Source organism: Orcinus orca, chromosome 13, assembly GCF_937001465.1.
Source record: "Orcinus orca chromosome 13, mOrcOrc1.1, whole genome shotgun sequence".
Taxonomy (NCBI): Eukaryota; Metazoa; Chordata; class Mammalia; order Artiodactyla; family Delphinidae; genus Orcinus; species Orcinus orca.
The window spans coordinates 25,509,054-25,527,502 of record NC_064571.1 but is presented as its reverse complement, the minus strand read 5'-3'; the positions used below and the strand labels follow the sequence as shown (position 1 = coordinate 25,527,502).

The 18,449-nt window shown below is 53.8% G+C and overlaps 4 protein-coding genes across 13 annotated transcripts; 2 read left to right on the top strand and 2 right to left on the bottom strand.

The window, feature by feature from the left end:
• Nucleotides 1-4,843: 4,843 nt before the first annotated feature.
• Nucleotides 4,844-8,111, top strand: LOC101275701 (T cell leukemia homeobox 2). The gene has a single exon (XM_049696279.1). The coding sequence runs from the start codon at nt 4,844-4,846 to the stop codon at nt 5,282-5,284; it is 441 nt and encodes a 146-aa protein (XP_049552236.1). The 3' UTR covers nt 5,285-8,111.
• TLX2 (T cell leukemia homeobox 2) lies at nt 5,426-8,111 on the top strand. The gene has a single exon (XM_049696278.1). The coding sequence runs from the start codon at nt 5,426-5,428 to the stop codon at nt 5,930-5,932; it is 507 nt and encodes a 168-aa protein (XP_049552235.1). The 3' UTR covers nt 5,933-8,111.
• DQX1 (DEAQ-box RNA dependent ATPase 1) lies at nt 7,924-15,369 on the bottom strand. Of its 3 annotated transcripts, XM_049696273.1 has the most exons (13): nt 15,260-15,368; nt 14,654-14,731; nt 14,033-14,288; nt 13,566-13,759; nt 12,776-13,160; nt 12,190-12,423; nt 11,999-12,098; nt 11,735-11,893; nt 11,466-11,657; nt 9,492-9,611; nt 9,126-9,316; nt 8,599-8,789; nt 7,924-8,378 (listed from the first exon to the last, which is right to left on the bottom strand). In XM_049696273.1, the coding sequence occupies exons 3-13, from the start codon at nt 14,267-14,269 to the stop codon at nt 8,222-8,224; spliced, it is 2,160 nt and encodes a 719-aa protein (XP_049552230.1). In that variant the 5' UTR covers nt 14,270-14,288; nt 14,654-14,731; nt 15,260-15,368; the 3' UTR covers nt 7,924-8,221. The 3 variants fall into 3 exon arrangements, with proteins under 3 accessions (XP_049552230.1, XP_033256462.1, XP_033256461.1); XM_033400571.2 differs by lacking the exon at nt 11,735-11,893 and having other exon boundaries at nt 14,654-14,728; nt 15,260-15,369; XM_033400570.2 differs by lacking the exon at nt 11,735-11,893.
• Nucleotides 15,193-18,205, bottom strand: AUP1 (AUP1 lipid droplet regulating VLDL assembly factor). 8 transcript variants are annotated; one of them, XM_004277114.4, is made up of 12 exons: nt 18,067-18,201; nt 17,848-17,985; nt 17,618-17,768; nt 17,234-17,418; nt 16,902-16,974; nt 16,737-16,810; nt 16,442-16,508; nt 16,244-16,346; nt 15,994-16,110; nt 15,762-15,877; nt 15,456-15,574; nt 15,193-15,370 (listed from the first exon to the last, which is right to left on the bottom strand). In XM_004277114.4, the coding sequence occupies exons 1-12, from the start codon at nt 18,114-18,116 to the stop codon at nt 15,334-15,336; spliced, it is 1,230 nt and encodes a 409-aa protein (XP_004277162.1). In that variant the 5' UTR covers nt 18,117-18,201; the 3' UTR covers nt 15,193-15,333. The 8 variants fall into 8 exon arrangements, 5 of the variants coding, with proteins under 5 accessions (XP_004277162.1, XP_004277161.1, XP_033256465.1 ...); XM_004277113.4 differs by having other exon boundaries at nt 17,618-17,985; nt 18,067-18,205; XM_033400574.2 differs by lacking the exon at nt 17,848-17,985 and having other exon boundaries at nt 18,067-18,199.
• Between the last annotated feature and the right edge of the window lie 244 nt (nt 18,206-18,449).

Here is an 18,449-nt window from a genome sequence, read left to right as displayed (position 1 = left end):
TGGAGTTGGGACTTTAGCCTGAGGGCAATAGGGAGCTAAAAGACGTTTTGGAAGAGGGTGAATTATCCTATGAAAGAAACATATTTGTTCATTTATCTTCAGAGTGAATTAGTGGTAAGGAGTTATGAGATTGGTGATATTTTAATCAACTACTTCTCGCTACAGCCACTGCTTACCTCTCTGTTCGAAGACGGCATTATCTCTTCTCTGGATGATTGCAGTGGCTTTTTGCCTGCTTTCCTTGCTTCTTGTACCTTTACCCCTCTTTAGCCTATTCTAAACATAGCAGCTCACAGTGATTCCGGTAAAACATGAATAAAAAAAGGATACGTGGGGCTTCCCTGGTGGCGCGGTGGTTGAGGGTCCCCCTGCCGATGCAGGGGACACGGGTTCGTGCCCTGGTCCGGGAGGATCCCACATGCCGCGGGGCGGCTAGGCCCGTGGGCCATGGCCGCTGAGCCTGCGCGTCTGGAGCCTGTGCTCCGCAACGGGAGAGGCAACGGCAGTGAGAGGCCTGCGTACCGGGGGCGGGGGAGGGGGGGGAAGGATACGTGGAAAGTTTTTTTGAGTTGATGGATGTTTATTATCTTGATTGTGTTGATGGTTTCATGTGTGTATACATGTCAGTGTATCAAATTGTACACTTTAAATATGTACGTTTTATTGTATGTCAGTTTTGCCTTAAGAAAGTTGCTTAAAATAAAATTTAAAAATGAGGTTTCTTACTTTTCTGTTTAAAACCTTCCAATAGCTTCTCTTTTCAATTAGAATAAAAGTCCAAGTCTTACAATGGCCTTCAAGGCCTTGCATGGTCTTTCGCAGTCCCTCAGTCTCTCAAGACACACTGGACCCCCTCACCATTTGTTCCACAGATACACCAGGATATACTCTCGTGTCCCCAACTTGAAATGCTCAGATATCCAAATGGCCCTTTTTTTCCTTCAGGTCTTTACTCCATGAGGTCTTCTGTGATCAATCTAGATAAATCATAATCCCCCACTCTTACACTTCTTCTTCCTCCTTCCTTGCTTTAGTTTTCTTCTTAGCATTGTTATTATTAAGTTTATTGTATATATTTCCTTTTCACCTGCCTCCCCCACTAGAATGTAAGGTGCTCAATGGCAGGAATTTTTGTTGTATTTACAACTATATTTCGTGGTGGTGATGATGGCCTAGACTAGGCTTTCATCTGTGGAAATGGAAAGGAAGGACTGTGTATGAAACATTTCAAAGAAAAGAATAATAGGAGGAAGTGAATAAGGAGCTTGAGGGGAAGAATTTCCTCCAGCCTGTTGGACTTAAGGTGGCTAGAGTGAAAGCAGGTGGAGCTTGCTAGAAAACTAGAATGGTGGGGTGGGACACAGCAAGTGTCAGAACCAGGGACTGAGGTCTTAGAGTTTTCTGGGTAGCTGTAATAGATGGAACTATTGGAATGGATGAAACCTGAGCAGAGGTAGAGATGGGTAAAGCTGAAGTCTGAGCTCTGAAGAATGCTCACAGTCTTTGGTAGAAGAAGAGAAGTCGGTGGAGGAAAAACATAAGCAGTGACTGTGAATGTCCAAAGATGTAGAATAATATGATATTATGGAAGCCAAAAGAATGGACATTTCAAGAAAAAGTTGATGGTCAGCAAAGTAAAACATGTCAGAGGAGTCCTGGATAACAGACACTGGACACGGGAGCTCTCTGAGAAAGGGTCCATGTAGTGAAGCCAGCTTGCGGTGGGTTAAAAGAATAAATAATGGGGAAATGGAGGCAATGGGTATGGGCAGTAAAAGGGAAAAGGAAACACATAATTTCTCTTGAGAAGTTGGGCGAAGACTTTGTCCAGATAGTAGAGACTTAAGACAGTTGGGGGTAGGAAGGACTAAATTGATAAGAAAAATGATGATACAGGAGTGGGGACATGGCACCAACAGCAGGACGGAAGACAAGATTCAGGAGGATGGGCTGGGAATGTGGCCTCTCCCTTTGAAGCTGCAGGTTTGAAGGCCTGAACAGAAACTAGCAGGAACCATCTTGCTAGAGAATCAGGGAACTAGCAAGGTAGAGGCAAGCCGAGAAATTCCTAGGACTGTGGCTGACAGAATTTTTTTTTTTTTAATCCCCAGAAGATGTGTATATACTACCAGGTTTGTGACCATTCTCCTCCAAGGATCAGTTGGGTAATCTCTGGGTGGCCGTGCCATCTGTGCTGACCTCAAAAGGCAGGATGTAAAAAAAAAAAGGCAGGATGTAGAGTAAGCAGGTATACAGGTCTGCACAATGCTACCTTTTTCACCTGCATTGATTCACTCATTGATTCATTCAAGAAGGATTTATTCCGCTTGATTGGAGACACACTAGTGCTCACTGTCTCCTGAGGCCCACCCCTGGAGTGGGAAAGGGGACTGACAAACTCCTAACCTGCAGGCCAGTCCCCTTGAGAGACTTTATTTACTTTACTGTCTCCCTAGGCTCTCTGTTCTCATCCAGGGAAATCCAGCCCATTGCTATCTCTGAAGGGTTTGCCTGAACAGTAGAGGTTTCATGCTCTCTAGTAGCCCCAACCCCTCTACTGCTGAGAAAAGATGCTTGGAGTTCTGTGAAGGCTAAGGGGAGGTGGTGATATGTTTCCTTCACCAAGACAAAAACAGCTGCCACAGTAGCAGTACCCGCCCCCCCACCCCCACCCCCCCGCCGCGCCCTCAGCCCCAGCAACCCTTTCAGAAGGGATTGTTGGCAGGGTGGGGGAATAGCTGGAGAATTGGATGATGGAGGTGGACAAGACTGGGGGAGGATGTCACCTATTATTGATGCCCACTGCCTCCCTCCCCCATCATTCACCCCCTTCAGATTGAGGTTTTCTGAGAACACTGAGGGGCTGGTGGCTTTGTGTGACGAGAAAGCCTACTCCCTTCTTTCTCTTCCTTATCTTCCTACCCAGATGCCCAAATATCATTCCTGGTTCCCTGGAGAGAAAAGACCCCTTACCGTGCCCTAAGCGCCAGGCTGCCAGCCCATCTGCTAGGGAGAAAGGAGGGGCAGAGTTTTCCCCAGGAGATCCTAGAGAATCAACTGGAAGATCCGTGCTCCCAGGGAGACCCATCTACTAGACTTAGAAGGCATTTCAGCTCACACGGGTAACTGGCAGCCTGTAGGGAAGCACCAGAGTGGGCTGCAGCGGAGGGTCTAGAGCTGGCACAGTGGGGTGGGGTACTTTGGCCACCACGTGCCGAGGCAGGCCAAGCTACTCATCGTGCCCACCCTCTGAGGGATGGTAAGAACATCCCCCTCCAGGCGCCCAGTCTCACCGGCTCAGAGGCGCCAGGAACCAGCCCCCCCAACCCCGGGGTCCGGGGCGGGCCGGGGAAGGTAATGTAATTCCGACCCAGCTAACCCGATTATGGCGGCCTGCACCGGGCTGGGTGGCGGCAGGGGCGGGTCTAAGGCACAGGGGCCCGGCCGGCCCCGGGTCCCATCCCGGGGAAGGATGCAGAGTTCACACGCTCCCAGCTCCTGGGTCCTCGGCAAGAGGTCACAAGGTCACCGAGCGGCTTCTGTCTTTCCCCACCTCCCTTCTCTGACACGCTCCAGGCACAGTTTCCTGGGCTTGGGTGGAGTGAAGCAGCTTTGCGAAATGAGGCGGTTAGGATCCTCCGAAGACTTCTGTGAGGTCCCAAGTGTCGCCTGTGGCGATTTCGTCCTCCCGCCTTTGCGGGGGTGGGAGGGAGTGTGTGAGAATAGACTTCCTAGGCGCAGAGTGGAGGGGCAGAGTCCCGCGTTGGTGGTTCCCTGTTGGGGGCAGAACGCCAGCCCCAAGCCCCACTGACCTGAGTTGGCTCCGGTGGAGCCACGGGTCCGCTTTACACCGATTTCAGAAAATCGAAATTCTAAGAAACACTGGGCACCCATTACGGGCGCTCCCGAATGCAGCTAGGGCCCCTATGGGAGAGGCCGGGAGGAGCACCAGGATCACTGGCCCAGAGTAGTTGCTCCCCGCCCTAGCCCACCGAACGCCCTGCCACCGCCTTCCCACACCTGTCCTCTTCCCGGGCCTCCAACTCGCCGGCCCCGTTCCCCAGCCGCTTCCCATCTCAGCCAGAAAGCCACAACGAGATTTGGTCTTCGAGAGCATTTAGGCGGGGGCCACAACGAATTCGGGAGTCGTCAGGCAGGACCCATCGGGAGGCGAAGAGTGGGGGCTGTGGGAGGAGGCACCTGCAAGGAAGCCGGTGAGGCCGAGGAAACCCCAAAGGCGGAGGCCAGCGAGGATGGAGTTGCCTTGCGCATCTCGGCTGACTCAGCGCGTAGCGGCCCAAGCACCGGCCCCTCCCGTGCAAGTTCATAACACCCTCGCCACCTTCCCCCCTCCAACACCCCCACCATTCCCGCCGGCCAGTCTTCCCCGCGCTCAGAGCAAACAGGCGTCTCTTCCCCTTTAACAGGCCCGGCCCCGCCCCTGCCCTACCCCCAGCCCCCACTGCCCACCCGAGGCTGATCTGTCAGTCACTGCCCCAGCCCGAGCCGGCCAACCCTCTCCACCCCGGACTCGGGCAGAGGCCCTGGCAGTCCAGCGTCCATCTGCTCTTCAGAGTCAGCAAGGGCGCTCCTGGGGCCCCAGTGGGTCGCGCTCCCCCGGGATGCGAGTCCCTGCGCCGACGCCCGGCAGAGGCCGGCACGGGCGCGGTTACTCCCCGTACACAGGGATGAAGATGTCCTGGGGGCCCCGGCGCCTCTCCACGGCCAGCCCCGCTGACCCCTGAGGCCACCGCCCCAAACGCTCCGCTGCTGGGCTCCCAGAGCTGTTTGGGGCGCCCTCCCCAACTGCCAAGCCTCCTGCGGTCCTCCTTGACGCGGACCCATGGAGCCGGCGGTGCTGGCCTCGCACAACCTCCCGCACCACGAGCCAATCAGCTTCGGAATCGATCAGATCCTGAGCTGCCCGGAACCCCCCGGGAGCGGCCTAGGCCCGGGTCGAGCGGGCCAGGGCCATGGGGAGAGTGTGGCGTTCTCGGGTGGATTTCACGGAGCCACAAGCTACGGCCCCGCGGGCTCGCTGGCCCCACTACCAGGCAGCTCTGGCGTGGGCCCGGGCGGCGTGATCCGCGTCCCGGCGCACCGCCCGCTGCCAGTGCAGCCGCCCGCTGGAGGCGCGCCTGCTGTTCCTGGACCCTCGGGTTTGGGCGGCGCCGGGGGCCTAGCGGGACTCACCTTCCCTTGGATGGACAGCGGCCGCCGCTATGCCAAGGACCGGCTCACTGGTGAGGTTGCCCGATCCCTCCAGCGTCATGCCCCACACTGACCCGGTATCCTCATCTTTGATCCTTCTGCTCCAACTCAAGGTCCCCTTTCGTACCCTCCGCCCCTAATCCCAGGGGATCCTCCCTCAATTGGTATCTCTTGGTCCCGCTGCTGAGAGGCGCTGGGGAGGTAGCTGCCGTCGATGCCCGCGCCCTCCTCTGCAGTTCACTGTCCACACCGCGGGAAGGGCAGGGTGAAGTTACGGGGGACGTCTCTCCCTCACCCAAGTGGGAGGGCCATTTCCGAGGCCTTTTCTTGTCTAGAAGCCTCTACTGGTGCGGGGTCGAGCTTGGGGCACCGTAGGGACCGGGCGCGGGAGCTCTGCAGCATTGGCAGCCGCGCTCTCTTCTCAGTGACACCTCGGGCCGCCCCGAAAACCCTGCCTTGCTCTTTCTTCCTCCCTGTAGCGGCGCTCTCGCCCTTCTCCGGGACGCGCCGTATAGGTCACCCCTACCAAAACCGGACCCCCCCAAAGCGGAAGAAGCCGCGCACATCCTTCTCCCGCTCGCAGGTGCTGGAGCTGGAGCGACGCTTCCTGCGCCAGAAGTACCTGGCCTCGGCCGAGAGGGCGGCGCTGGCCAAGGCCCTGCGCATGACCGACGCGCAGGTCAAGACGTGGTTCCAGAACCGGCGCACCAAGTGGCGGTGAGGCGCGGGGCGGGCGAGGGACCGGGCCGGGCCAAGTGGCGGTGAGGCGTGGGGCGGGCGAGGGCCGGCCTCGCTGACCCCGCGTCTCCGCTCGCCCAGGCGCCAGACGGCCGAGGAGCGCGAGGCAGAGCGGCACCGTGCGGGCCGACTGCTTCTGCACCTCCAGCAGGACGCACTACCGCGGCCGCTACGGCCGCCGCTGCCCCCGGACCCGCTCTGCCTGCACAACTCGTCGCTCTTCGCGCTGCAGAACCTGCAGCCCTGGGCCGAGGACAACAAGGTGGCTTCCGTGTCCGGGCTCGCCTCAGTGGTGTGAGCGACGCCTGCCCGACTGGCCGAGCGCTCTTTTCCGGACTGAGGCGCCGCGTGGAGCCCCGGGCCCGGGGCCTTGGAGCGCACGGCCGCCCACCCCGTGGTTCCGTAGCAGTGGAGCGTGTGAGGAGGAGGTGGCCTCGAGGCTATCGTCAAGAGCTCCTCGGCCACTGCCGTCTCCCAGGCCAGCGTTGTGCTGTTGCCCTGCGCGCTTAATCGTGACCTTTCCCGCCATTTTTCACTTAGACTGTTGCACCGCGGCTGGAACCCGAGGCGCTGAGGGGGCGGGACCTGAAGTATGATAGCCAATGAGATGCGGGGAGGGGGGCGGGCTGGCCAATGGCTGCTCTCTTGAGGGACTCCGGATTCTTCCGTGGGTGTGTTGGAGCTGGGGTTCTGTGTGGCTGGAGTAGGTTTACAGGCCCGGCTGGAATCAGGAGGCTGCAGCCCGCACAGGCCGGGTCTGTAGCAAAGGTGTGAAGGAAGGAAGGAAGACGTCAACGACAGAGGAGTAATGGAGGAGGTGCTGGAAAGCGAGTCTGACTGACCGCGACAGGAACCAGAGGGTTATCTACGCTGGGCGTCTCATCCTTCAACTGTAAAATAATCGCTAAGGACTTTGAGCCCCATGTTGTCTGTGTGTTTAACCGGCTGACTACGTCCTCTCACTTGAGCCTTACAAGTGGGTGGCAGGCGAGACGGATACTTACACACTCAATGGAAAAGAAAATCTGGGAACACTAATCTGGCTCTGGTGTCTCTCGGGGACAGAGAGGGAAGAGGAGGAAGCAATGGACAAAGTTAATGGGCCCAATGGAGTTAGGGTGAGCAGAATTTGGCAAATAATTAGGAAGTGATAGGCCTAAAAATAATCAAAGATAATTCCCAGGTTGGAAATGTAAAGGATCAAGAAATCAATGGTGTTGTGGATGATGAAAGGGAAATTGGGAAGATAGAACCAAGATTAACTCTGCAGGCAAAACTAAATGCTAGACCTAGAGAGAATAAATTCTGGAAAAATGCCTTTTGGGGGAGGTCAGTAGACATCTACATAGAGGTAGGAAATAGATGGAATGATGAGAACAGACAGAATCTCCAAGGGAGGAAACTGAGGCAAAAAGCAAAGTTCTAAGGATTAAAGGTTCCTTTCCATCAATTTCTATAAATACATTTACAATGTGCAAGATGATTGAGGATATCAAAATAGTCAAAAGGAAGAAAAGGGAACGTAGTACCCAGCTGAAAAGAGAAAAGCATGATGTCCTTGAAGTTGTTAGAAAAACTTGTGAGTGGGCCAGGGGCTGCTGGGAAGCTTGTTGATGGAAAGTTAAGAGTTTGGGTATGGCTGCAGTAGCCTTGAGGTTTAAGAAGAGCAGGATTTAAGTTGTATGAGAACAAAAGGGAAGACTTTGTCTGATTCTTATAGCACAGCCTTTCTTTCTCCCCTGGAGGCAAGAGCAGTGTGATAGAGGGAGGTAAGCTTTAGGCAGGGTTAGAGGCCAACTGTAGTCAAACTACTCATGTTCCATGTTAGTGACAGCTAGGTTAGTCATAGTACAAGTCTTGACTAGAGGTGGGAACCAGGCAAGAGGATGTCACTGTTGGAGTTGACTCTTGTTCTTTCCTACTAAGTCATCTCTAACTCATGGATATTGCAAATGCCGCAGAACCAAACTCAAATTTGACACCATATAAAAAGAACTTTTATAGACCAAAAGGGAACACAAGGATGGGTTTGGCATAAGTTGGGTATATGAAAGGCATGTTAGTTCCTCTCCAATAAATAGAAGAAAGCTAAGGAAAGGGTCCTACTCTGTTTAGACTGATTCGCTCCACTCCCAGCCCACCATTTCTTGGAACTCAGGTTCCAGTATTTGATCCTTAACTTTGGGCTTCTAAATCTGGCTGGCTGCCTAGGTGCTAGCCTGAAGGAAGATCTAATGTAATGAGATGAGCTCAGCTTCACTCCGCAGGCAGGTCACTGCAGGACACAGGCATCTCCAAGCTCTTGGGTGGAGGAAGATTCACTCCATGTTGAAGAATCTGCCATTTCTTCCCTCAGCTGGTTCAGGAAGTCTTTGCTCTCACTAGGGGGCAAGTTACTCAGGAAGTATGGAGGGGCCAATTCCACCAGCCTGACAGAGACAGTTATAATTAGATGATTTCTGTATCCTCTTTTATAATGCATGTTGTTAAACTTCTTACTACCCCTTCCACAAACCCTGTCTCCTCAAATCATATATTACTACAAACCACTAAGACCCCCTCCTCTTCTTAGGGTCTCTAAATCCCTAGCTTTAATTTTGGCCCCAGGAAGAGGAATGGGTAGTATAAGAGGGTTGTCAGGGAACTCACATCTGTGGTTGAATCTCAGAAACAATGGAAAGGCAGTTGTCTTTGGAAATGGAGAAATTGTGGTAAAGCACCCAGGGCGGGGGTCTGGCAGGAGCCCTGCGGCTTCTGTAGCAGCAGTATGGGGAGAGCTGGGCCACATGCTTATGGGTTAGGAGCAGGTAATTTCCAGTTCCATCTGTGTCTCGGGCCACCTCATTGAAAGACAAAGATATTGAAGGAATAAGTGAGAGTGAAGTGTCAGTCAGTAGAAGAAAGAAAAGGGAGTTGAGAAAGAATTATTAGCAAGGGTGGTGACAGTATTAAAAGTAAAGCATACCTCTAGGTGTTATAGCCCTACCATACTACGATACTGTATGGCATCTCCATAGCCCCTTGTATCCAAAACCTCAAAGGAAAAGTTTCTCCTGGTCGTAAAGAATCCTTTGTATGGCCACCTGGACCCCAATTTCAGAGGTGACATACACCAATCTTTGCTTCCTCTACTTTCTGCTCCTTTTATGACCCTCACCCCAACTCTTTCCCCTAACCTTAAGGAAGTATCCTGACACCAGTGCTTTCTGAAGGGCTCTGCGATTCTGCTCAGAGCCAAAGGCTGGTTGAGACAAGGGAAGTTCAATCCGTTGCATGAGTTCTAGGAGTTCTCCCCGAAGTTTATGGGCTTGGCACAATGCTGCCCAGTTTAGACCCCGAGCCTGGCACCAAGCCTTGTCTGCTCCACCTAGGAATAGAAAGGGACCAGCTATAGCTAAAGCCCTTGAGACCCCCAAAAGAACCCAACCCTTGGCCAAAGGGCTTCCTTTTCCTGGGAATAGAGATCTGTCAGCTGGTTGCACACCACTTCCTCTCTTTGGAAAATCTGGATTCTGTAAGAGGATGCAGATTGGACCACTCACTCTGTATAAAGGCTTCATACACCTGGATCAGAGAGCTGTGATCACCATCCACGTGTTCTAGTGCCCGACGCAGGGCAGCTTCTTCTGCACAGAGTGGAGGACGAGTAAACCCAGGGGCAGCTGGAGGCAGAAGAGAGGAAGTTCATTTTGGGGAATGAGAAAGGACAGCAGTGCACCGAAGAGGTAGAAGTGTCACTTTGGGAACTTTATTCAAAAGACTTCTAGAGACTATGCAGTTTATTAGACATTGAAGATAAATAAATGAAAAACAGTCTCTGCCCTCAAGAAGCTTGGGAGAGATCAACAAGTAAGCAAACTTGATAAGCCCAATAGGTGTGCAGGCCAGTATCTGAAGTTTGAGTAGGAATTAGTTCAGTGGAGAAAGGGCAGAGGGAGTATTCTAGACCACGGGGATAGCATGTTTGGAGAACTGCAAGCACCTAGTATATGAGTGGAGGGGATGGCATGTGTGGCAGGGTGGCAGGAGATTAAGCCGGAGTGGTAGGTATGGGCTAGGTTAAGAGAGGCTGGATGTGCTATGCAAATGAGTTTACATTCTGTTTGGAAGGTAGAGAATAGCTGATGAAGAGTTTTTAAAAGTCCACGTGTTTGGAAGAAGTTCACATGATTAGTTAGGAGGCTACTAAAGGAATCCAGCTGAGTAGTGATGAGGTAACACTGGCATTGACTGTGAGTATGGAGACGAACAGGTAAATTTTTTAAAAATTAGGAAAAGTGAAAAATAATAATGAAAAAACCTGGAGGAAGTTTAGTCTAGAATGATGATAGTGGAGCTGCAGAGATGATTGTATGATTTTGTGGTGGTGGTGATGATGGTGGTGGTGGTGGTGGTGGTGGTGGTGGTGGTGGTGGTGGTGGTGGTGAGGGGGTAGTTTAAAAAAGTACTCAGGCTTGGGCTTCCCTGGTGGCACAGTGGTTAAGAATCTGCCTGCCAATGCAGGGGACATGGGTTCAAGCCCTGGTCTGGGAAGATCCCACATGCCGCGGAGCGGCTGGACCCGTGAGCCATGGCTGCTAAGCCTGCGCGTCCGGAGCCTGTGCTCCTCAAGAAAAGAAGCCACCGCAATGAGAAGCCCATGCACCGCGACGAAGCCCGTGCGCAGCAACGAAGACCTGACACAGCCAATAAATAAATAAGTAAAATAAATTTATTTTAAAAAAAGTGCTCAGGCTCAACAAAAACGACAACAAAAGTGCTTGAGTTCAGTTCTGAGTTGAAGTATTATGGACAATTCTGATAGAAACATCCATCAGGAGTTAGATATATAAATCCAAGATTCAGAAGAATGATATTGTGGCATTTCAGACGATGGGGGTGAATGAACTTGCTCAGAGAGTTCAGGGAATGGGAAGACAAGAGGGGCAAGGACAGAACCCTGAGGTCCAACTTAACAGTGGAGGAGCAGAGGATGAAGCAGAGGAGGAAGAGCTCAAGAGATTAGGGAGTGGCCAGAGGGGTAGGGTGAAAACCACAAGGAGCAGGTCACAGAGGCTTAGGGAGGGGCAATTTTAAGGTGGGAATGGTTGGTGTTCTATGTGTCAAAAGAAAGTCATGAACAGGGGCTCAAAAGTGTTCATTGGGTTAGGTCTCTAGGAGGCCACTGGTGAGCTGAAGGCTGTGTCAGTGTTGTGGTGGGCCTGAAGCTGGAATGCAGCGGGCGAGGAATACCCTAGACTGAACAGGATAGAGATTATTCTGTATAGGCGAAGGGGAGTGTACGGTTGAGGAAGAGGGGTGCAGTTTTAGTAATAACAGGTAGGAGAGATTTAAGCATATTGAGGGGCAAGAACCAACAGAGAGATCGGAGAGGGATAAGTGGTGAAGCCTAGTTCCTTAGGCACTGTGAGCGCTGGGAGCTAGAGCAAAGTGGAATGGGCTGGTTTTAGGAGCACCAGAACACCAAAGGGAAGGCTGAAGTGGCCATAAGAGCCAGAGAGAGAAGTGATTTATACCAGTGAGCATGGCGGCCAGGGTGAGCATCTCATCCACACAGTCAAACTCGCACGAGGCCAGCAGGGCTTTGGCCAGATCAGGGGCCAGGGGAAATTCTGATAGGATGACTCCCAGGTCTGATAGGTCCCCATTATCATCCAGGGCTGCCAGATAGTCTAAATCTTCCAGGGCCTGCATCAGTGCTTCTGGAGCTGGAGAGGGAACAAGGCTTACAGGGCAGGGGGTCTCAGAGCCTGGACAGCAGGACTTGGGCAGGAGGGGTGCTCACCAGGCCGGTCCAGGAAGTGACACTCCCCTGGCTCTGCAATTTGTCTCCTCTTTAGTAGTAATATCAGGGGGCTCAGATTCTCCTCACACACCCTGGGTTGGGGCAGCGGGGGAGCCTCTAGTTCTAGGAAGGACTTAGGATACAGGCAGAGGCAGGATCCTGAGGGGAGAAAGACCTGGGAAAGAAGACCACTGTAGATTTCTCAGGGCTCATGGGTTGGGGACTCTTTTCGTGTTTGATTTCATTGAGGGCAAAGGCTCTTACCTGGTAGGATCCCTGTTGCCCGCAGTCGTCTTGCCTCTGCCTGACACTTGCTGATTGGTCTCAACACTTGGGATTCTGCTCGGATCTGAGGACTGTAAACCTGTCACCACCCCCCAACCAAGGCCAAGACAGATGAGAGAGGGCTATTTCTATCTTTAGCCCCCACGTCCCCTCACCTCTCTTTCACTCACACTTCGAAGCTCCAGTCCTGCGTCAATGACATGTCGGATGGAAGGGAGGGAGAAGGAGAAGTCGGCCAGCCAGTGAGTGACCACAACCTTTCGGGCACCCGATTCTATGTCCTCATACACAGCCTGAACAGCTTGTCCGCAGCCTGGGTGAAGGGGCAGCACCCGTGGTGGAGGCCCTTGGTTCTCCAAGGACCCCCCATCCCTGGACAAGGACTCACAGCACAGGGAAATTTCCTGAGAAAAGGGGTGGGGTGTTAGGGTAGTTCTCACCTTTGTGGGTCACAGACCCCTTTGAAAAACTGATGAAACACTATGGCCCTTCACTCTGAAAAAATGCACATACTCACAAAGTTGGGGTGTTATAATTTCAGGAGCTCACTGAACCACAAATCCCTGCATTGTATGGAATCAAAAAGAGGGTGGTAGACCTTTTTACCCTGAAACCCCAGAGTTTTTCCTCAGGACTCCAATGGAGAGTAAGTACTAGAACTCCAATGTTCCTAACAAGCATTGCTCACATTCCCCCCCGGGACAGGAAGGGACAGACATGAGACATGAGTACCTCCTTTTGCATCCCATGTTTTACCTCCTCACTGGGCAGGTACACTAGCACATCTCCTGGAGCCTCCTTCCGACACAATTCAAGCACAGCTTGGCAGGCAGCTTCCACTCTATCAGTAGGGACAGTGTCCCTGTAGACGGGAGTGGAACACCTGCCAGTCTCTCCAAGTACATGTACAACAGGAGGATTGCCCCAGAAGGCCTGGAGCTTAGGTTCGAGGGCTGGATCAGTAACTACAACCACTCTGGGGTCCCCTGGAAGGTTTCCCAGCCTGGCATCTCGCAGGAGCCCCTGGAGCAAATCTGAGGCCACTGACCGCTCCTGAGCCTCATCCAGCACCAGCACACCCCACGCTCCAGTGCCCCGGGTCGAGGCCACCTCCTGCAGAAGCAGCCTGTCCCAGCAGAACCTGTTGACATTGGCAGTGGGCAGAGGAGTCAGTGTAGACAATGACCAGCCCCAGAAGTCCAGAGGAGCTTCTCCCCAGGGGGCCTAGATTCTGATAGTAAAGATCAGAAAAAGACCCTGTGACTGACTTCCTGAGCCCATGGACCTTTACCTGTGACCCACAACCCCACTGGTGACACTGTTCACAAGCTGTACTCCAGTTAGGAAAGTGAGACTTTCATGATGAGGGTGAGGTTGAATGTCTGAGGTCCCTGGCTGGGGTTAAAGGGCTGAATTCAGCAGTTGCATCATGCATGATTTAAAGGGTGAGCTAGGCTGAGAGAGGGAATGGTGAGATATCAGAAGACTGGGCTTGTTTCTACTGGATGAGGGGAAGATCTGGGGTCAGGCCTGCAGGGGGCCACACCTGAGCAGGGTGTCAGGCCCAGTGCAGTCCTCTTGGGGGATGCTGTATCCAACCTCATGACCCAGGGTCAGGTCCATTTCATCAGCAACTTGCAGGGCCAAGCTCAGGGCTGCCAGAGGGTAGGGCTGAGTCACAGTTACCCGGCCCTTCTGGAAACCCCTGGCCAGCACAAACTCTGCACACCACTGTGGGATCTGGGGTAAGGGTAGGGAAGGACAATCAGTCAGTAAGATATAGAACTCCAGTCAAAAGTGCTGGGGGAGCTGTGGCCAGTTTAATCTCTTATTTGGGGAGTCCCCTGGTCCTTCACCAGCTACCCTGGGGCCAGCCTGTCTCCTTTTACCCACCTCCCTTATTACTCCTCACAGCTCCGCCCTGCCCCCCACCCCCCTCCCCCGCCTCCCTTGTCCCGGGAAGAGCCAGTTCCCTAGCCCCTCCGTTTGTCCACTCCCAGAATCTTCCCCAACCTGGGTGCTCTTGCCAGAGCCAGGCTCTCCAGACACCAGCACCACTCCACTGGGGCTACTCTCCAACTGCTCCAAGAAGATAAAGCGAGCAGCCCAGATAGGCAAGGATCGGCGCTGCTCAAGCAGCTCGTAGTAGCGGGAAGAGAAGGGGAGCCCGTCAAAGGGGTTCACAGCCAGTTCAGAATCCCCAGGGTTTGGGCCAGACTCTTCTTCCAGCCCGAGAACCTGAGAGGCCATGGTGGCTGTCTAGCAGGACCTACAGAAGGCAGGGCAGACATCAAGGCCTCGTATTTGGTGACTGACACCATCTGCCCACCTCAGCCCTGATCCCTAACCTGTACCCTCAAGTGATAATGCCCCGGGGTCCATCCTTCCCAGTATTTTTTGCCTGCCAGGAAAACAGTGGAGAGTTGAGTCTCCACGTAAGGGACTATCAAAAGTGGACTATTACCCTGTAGTCAGATAGTAAAAATCCTTTGACTAACACAGGGGTCCTCAGGGGCAGCAAGAATTCTATGAGACATGGTAATCTGTGGGAAGGTCCCCAAGGGAACAGAATGAAGAATCAGAGGAGCGGGGTAGGAATCAGGGAGCAGGGCCACAAGGATCCTGGATTCAAACCTGCTTGCAGCTCTGAGACGTGTCAGGATGGCAGCCAGTTCCAGACCCACACAGCAAGTCACCAATAACCCTGACCTGCTGTGAAGTACAAAGGTAAATTCCGGCTCCACCCACACCCTGGGGTGTGCCTCAACAGTCCTAAAGACTGTTTTGGGGTGGGGCCATGTGCTCCACCTTATTTAATCTGGTCAGCGGCCTATGGAAAATAGGCTCAAGCCACCACACTGAGCATGTGTGAACTCTGCAGACTTTGTGTACTGTGCTCATTAGTGAAAGGCATCCTGGGACTTGCAGTTTTACAGCTTTTTCCTCACATACCTGGGCTGAACACCCAAGCTAGGGTCCAGTTGCTTCTGGGCCTTCAGCTCAGTTACATTTCCTTAATATCACGCATTTCTTGACATGAGAAGGCGATTGCAGACAGTTCCATTCTGACCACCCCCACAAACCCACAAGGAAGCCCTCATCCCTGATCCCTACAACCAAGGGAAAAGGAACTTGCTATGGGGCTTCTGAGACCCAGAGAGGCAACAGAGACCGTGAGTGAAAACCCTGAATTTAATGTGATATTGGGGGGAGCCCCATCCCTCCCTTTTTACCACCCACCCATCCGGCCTGTTGTGAGTTGGGTGAGGGCTGCCCCCAGTCTCCGTCCTGCGGCTCTGGGTGCCATCCTGTACTCAGTCAGCCTCCTGGGCCTGCCTCTCTGTGAATCTCCTGTGGGACATAAGGAGAAGACACTGTATGGGTTTTGTCGTATACAATCGGCCCCTTCCTACCCGCTGTTCTCTAAGCCCCTCACCTTCTTGCGTATTCATACAGCGCCTGCTTGCGCTCCTGCAGATTCTCCTGCCGGGCCCAGGAGGACTTGGCAAATGTTAGGGCTGTGGGCTGAGGGGTCGCCGGGCCAGAGCTGGGGAACTGAGGTGATCACAATGTCAGAGGGCTTGCGAAGTCATCATCATTAAACACGCATCGAATGCCTACTTTGCAAGAGAGGCACTATGCTAGGGTCTCAGGATCAAAAAAACAGACGTCAGGGACAGGGGATATGCAGACTGTCCCATCCCACCCCAAGTCTTGGACCTGCCCATTTTCTGGGTCTCACCTTGGGCGTGGAGGCTGTGGGAAGGGCCTGGGTCCTCTCAGTGATGTCTTCAGGCATGAAAGTTACAGCTCCCTCAAGCAGATTAGTGATAGTCAAGTCTACACAGCCAGTCCTGGCTGGGCAGAAGGGAAGAGAGAACAGGACAGTCTGTTTCCCTGTTCACCTTCTCCCTTCACCACCCACTTCCCCTCTCTATGCCTGTCTCCTTACGTGAGTCTACCCTTTCTCATACCCAGGTCTCTCTGGATGACACCCAGTGGCACATGGGGTAAAACCTCCTTCACTCTCTGAGCCAGAGTTGCCAACTGCACATCAGGAGAAGGTCCAGGGGAGGGAGGGAAAGACTGGGCTGCAAAAAAGAAATACGAAATAAGGTGAGTGGAGAACTAGGAGGACGGAGAGGCTGACTAGTACAGGCATAAGGAAGAAAGCACAACAGACTGAAAAAAAGCTAAAAAGCTTTGTGTCCAGAGGCCACACACCTGACTGGGGACGCAATCTGGGGTGTCTCTGTCGCTTCATGTGCTCTGCTTTGTCTGCTGGAGTGAGTTGTGTCCCTGTCTGGCCCAACTCTTTGGCCACCAGCTAGGGAGAATTGGAAGATTGGAAGTTTCTTAAGCCTTCCTCTCCTTCCCCATAAGGAAAGAACCCACCTCCACCCTGCCTGTGTCCCCTACCACCTGTTGTACACGGAGGGAGAACTCCTCACTCCCCTCCCCCAGCTGTCGATGAACAGGACGAAGCCACCTGAAAAAAACAACCCAGGACCATGTTGGGGGCACCCACTCTCCACTCTGATACCTCTTTTCTTGGAACAGTGGTGGTGAGGATAGGGGAGATAGTAAATACTTTATATTGCCTCTGTGGTAGGACCTTGATATTAAAAGATCTGCAAATGGACAGGACAGAGGCAACTACTTCCTTGACCTTGAGACGAGTTTCTCCCAGCCACCAAAAAGTTAGGACAGTTAATACCTTACTTGATACACCGTGAAAGGGACGAAAAGTGACCACAGCAGTTCTGAGACCCAGGAGGCATCTGACACCGTCTGAGGGGAGGGCATGAGTGAGGTCTAAGCCAGGGCCAGGAGTGGGAAACTTCCCCTCCAAACCCAGAGCTCCCCTGTTGAACACACTCACCACAGAAACTAGGGGTCTCTGGACTCGCAGGGTAAGAGGCTGTACCACATCCTGGATAGAAAATGGCCAGGAACTAAAAGAGGGAAGAGATAGTAGGATGGGATTCCAGCCAACCCAGTCAGCAGCTCATACCCGACTTAAAAACGGGTAACTGTCAAACTGTACAAGTAGAAATATGGAGAATAAAGGGATTCAGGGGAAAGAAGTAAAAGTGGACAGAAAGTAAATGAACTAGTAAGGGAGGGGGTAGGTCTGAAAAAGGCTGTGAAAACCCAAGGGCTCCCAGGCCTGACCACCTACACAGTTGGAGACAGATACCTGTGCTCACCCACCTGAAGCGCAGGAGCCCCTCCCGGCCATTGGTGGCCTCTTCCTCGGGGAATAGCAGCAGAGGGGTGGGGGGAAGCCTCGTTGAAGCACAGAATCTCTTGAGTGACTCCACCAACTCCCCCCGCCCATCCATCTCCATGAAGCCCCGAGACCAGCACACAAAGCTGGGGGGACTATTGAGTAGAGGCTGGGAATGGGAAGGAGAGAAAGAAAGAAAAAAGAATATTGGAAAATGAGAAAAACTGACAAATGGGTAGAAAAAGGGGGTCAGAGGTAAGGGTCAGTATCTTGTGGTCCCCAAAGGAAACCCGGACACGGAGAGGGGAGCCTTGAGCTGGGCCCCAGGGAACCGCCCCGTGGCACTCTCGGCTTCGTCCCTAACTCACGGTGCTACAGCTGGTGAGCAAGTTGACTATGTTGTGGTCGAAAGGTGTCACGTGGTTGGAAATGAGGACCCTGACGCGGTGATCTCGGAGTCCGGAGTCCTCCTGCCGGGCCACGAGCCCCAGCACTGCACACATGGTCCGCACCACGAACCTGGGAACGCCGGCAGTGGTGACTGCGCGGCCTCCGGCCAGGCCCAGCCCCGACCCTCCCCGAGCGCCCGGGTCGGAACCTGCGAAGGACGCTGTCTGGTAGCGCGCAGCTGACCAGGAAGACGTGGATCCCAAGAAAGACGCGCAGGACGAGAAGGCAGAACCCGACTGGAGCGTAGAGCAGCAGCGCGAGAAGCAGGAAGCCGTCACCCGGGAGCCTGGGGGGCGAGAGGCGGGGTGATCGGGGGCCGAAGGCCAACTGGACGCGGGAGCCGGTCTCTTCCCTCCGGGGATCTTACCGGTGCGAATCAAAGAGCCGCTCCGGCCCCGGCGACGGGGGAGGCTCCATTGCCGCCGCTTTAGGGGTGCCGGGCCAACGCCGCCGCCATCTTCGCACCCCGCCGCAGGGGCTCTTGGGAAGGCGGAGTCTTCGGGCATCCGCCCAGGGTGCCGGGACCCGAAATCCTGAGGCGCCCCGGAAGGGCTAGCGGTCCCAGCATGCCTCGCGGGCCCTTTGACCACCTCATAACTCGCGTCCCACTGGGACCACAATTCCCGGCATTCGCGGGGCGGGGGCGGAGTCGGCCTTCCGGAATCCTTGGTTCCGGCGTGCACTTCTGGAGACTTCAGGTACCGGCGTGCTCCGCGTCCCGCTGTCCGCCCGCTAGCGTCCAGGGCGCCT

Coding starts and splice junctions, on each gene's coding strand:
- LOC101275701 (XM_049696279.1), top strand. CDS start 4,844: ATGGAGCCGGCGGTGCTGGCCTCGCACAACCTCCCGCACCACGAGCCA.
- TLX2 (XM_049696278.1), top strand. CDS start 5,426: ATGCCCGCGCCCTCCTCTGCAGTTCACTGTCCACACCGCGGGAAGGGC.
- DQX1 (XM_049696273.1), bottom strand. CDS start 14,269: ATGGCCTCTCAGGTTCTCGGGCTGGAAGAAGAGTCTGGCCCAAACCCT. Junction 11,658..11,734: donor TCACTTCCTGGACCGGCCTG/GTGAGCACCCCT, acceptor TTCCCTCTCCAG/CTCCAGAAGCACTGATGCAG. Junction 9,317..9,491: donor GTATGAAGCCTTTATACAGA/GTGAGTGGTCCA, acceptor TTCTATTCCTAG/GTGGAGCAGACAAGGCTTGG.
- AUP1 (XM_004277113.4), bottom strand. CDS start 18,205: ATGCCCGAAGACTCCGCCTTCCCAAGAGCCCCTGCGGCGGGGTGCGAA. Junction 16,347..16,441: donor TCTCCCTCCGTGTACAACAG/GTGGTAGGGGAC, acceptor AATTCTCCCTAG/CTGGTGGCCAAAGAGTTGGG. Junction 15,575..15,761: donor CCACAGCCTCCACGCCCAAG/GTGAGACCCAGA, acceptor TGATCACCTCAG/TTCCCCAGCTCTGGCCCGGC.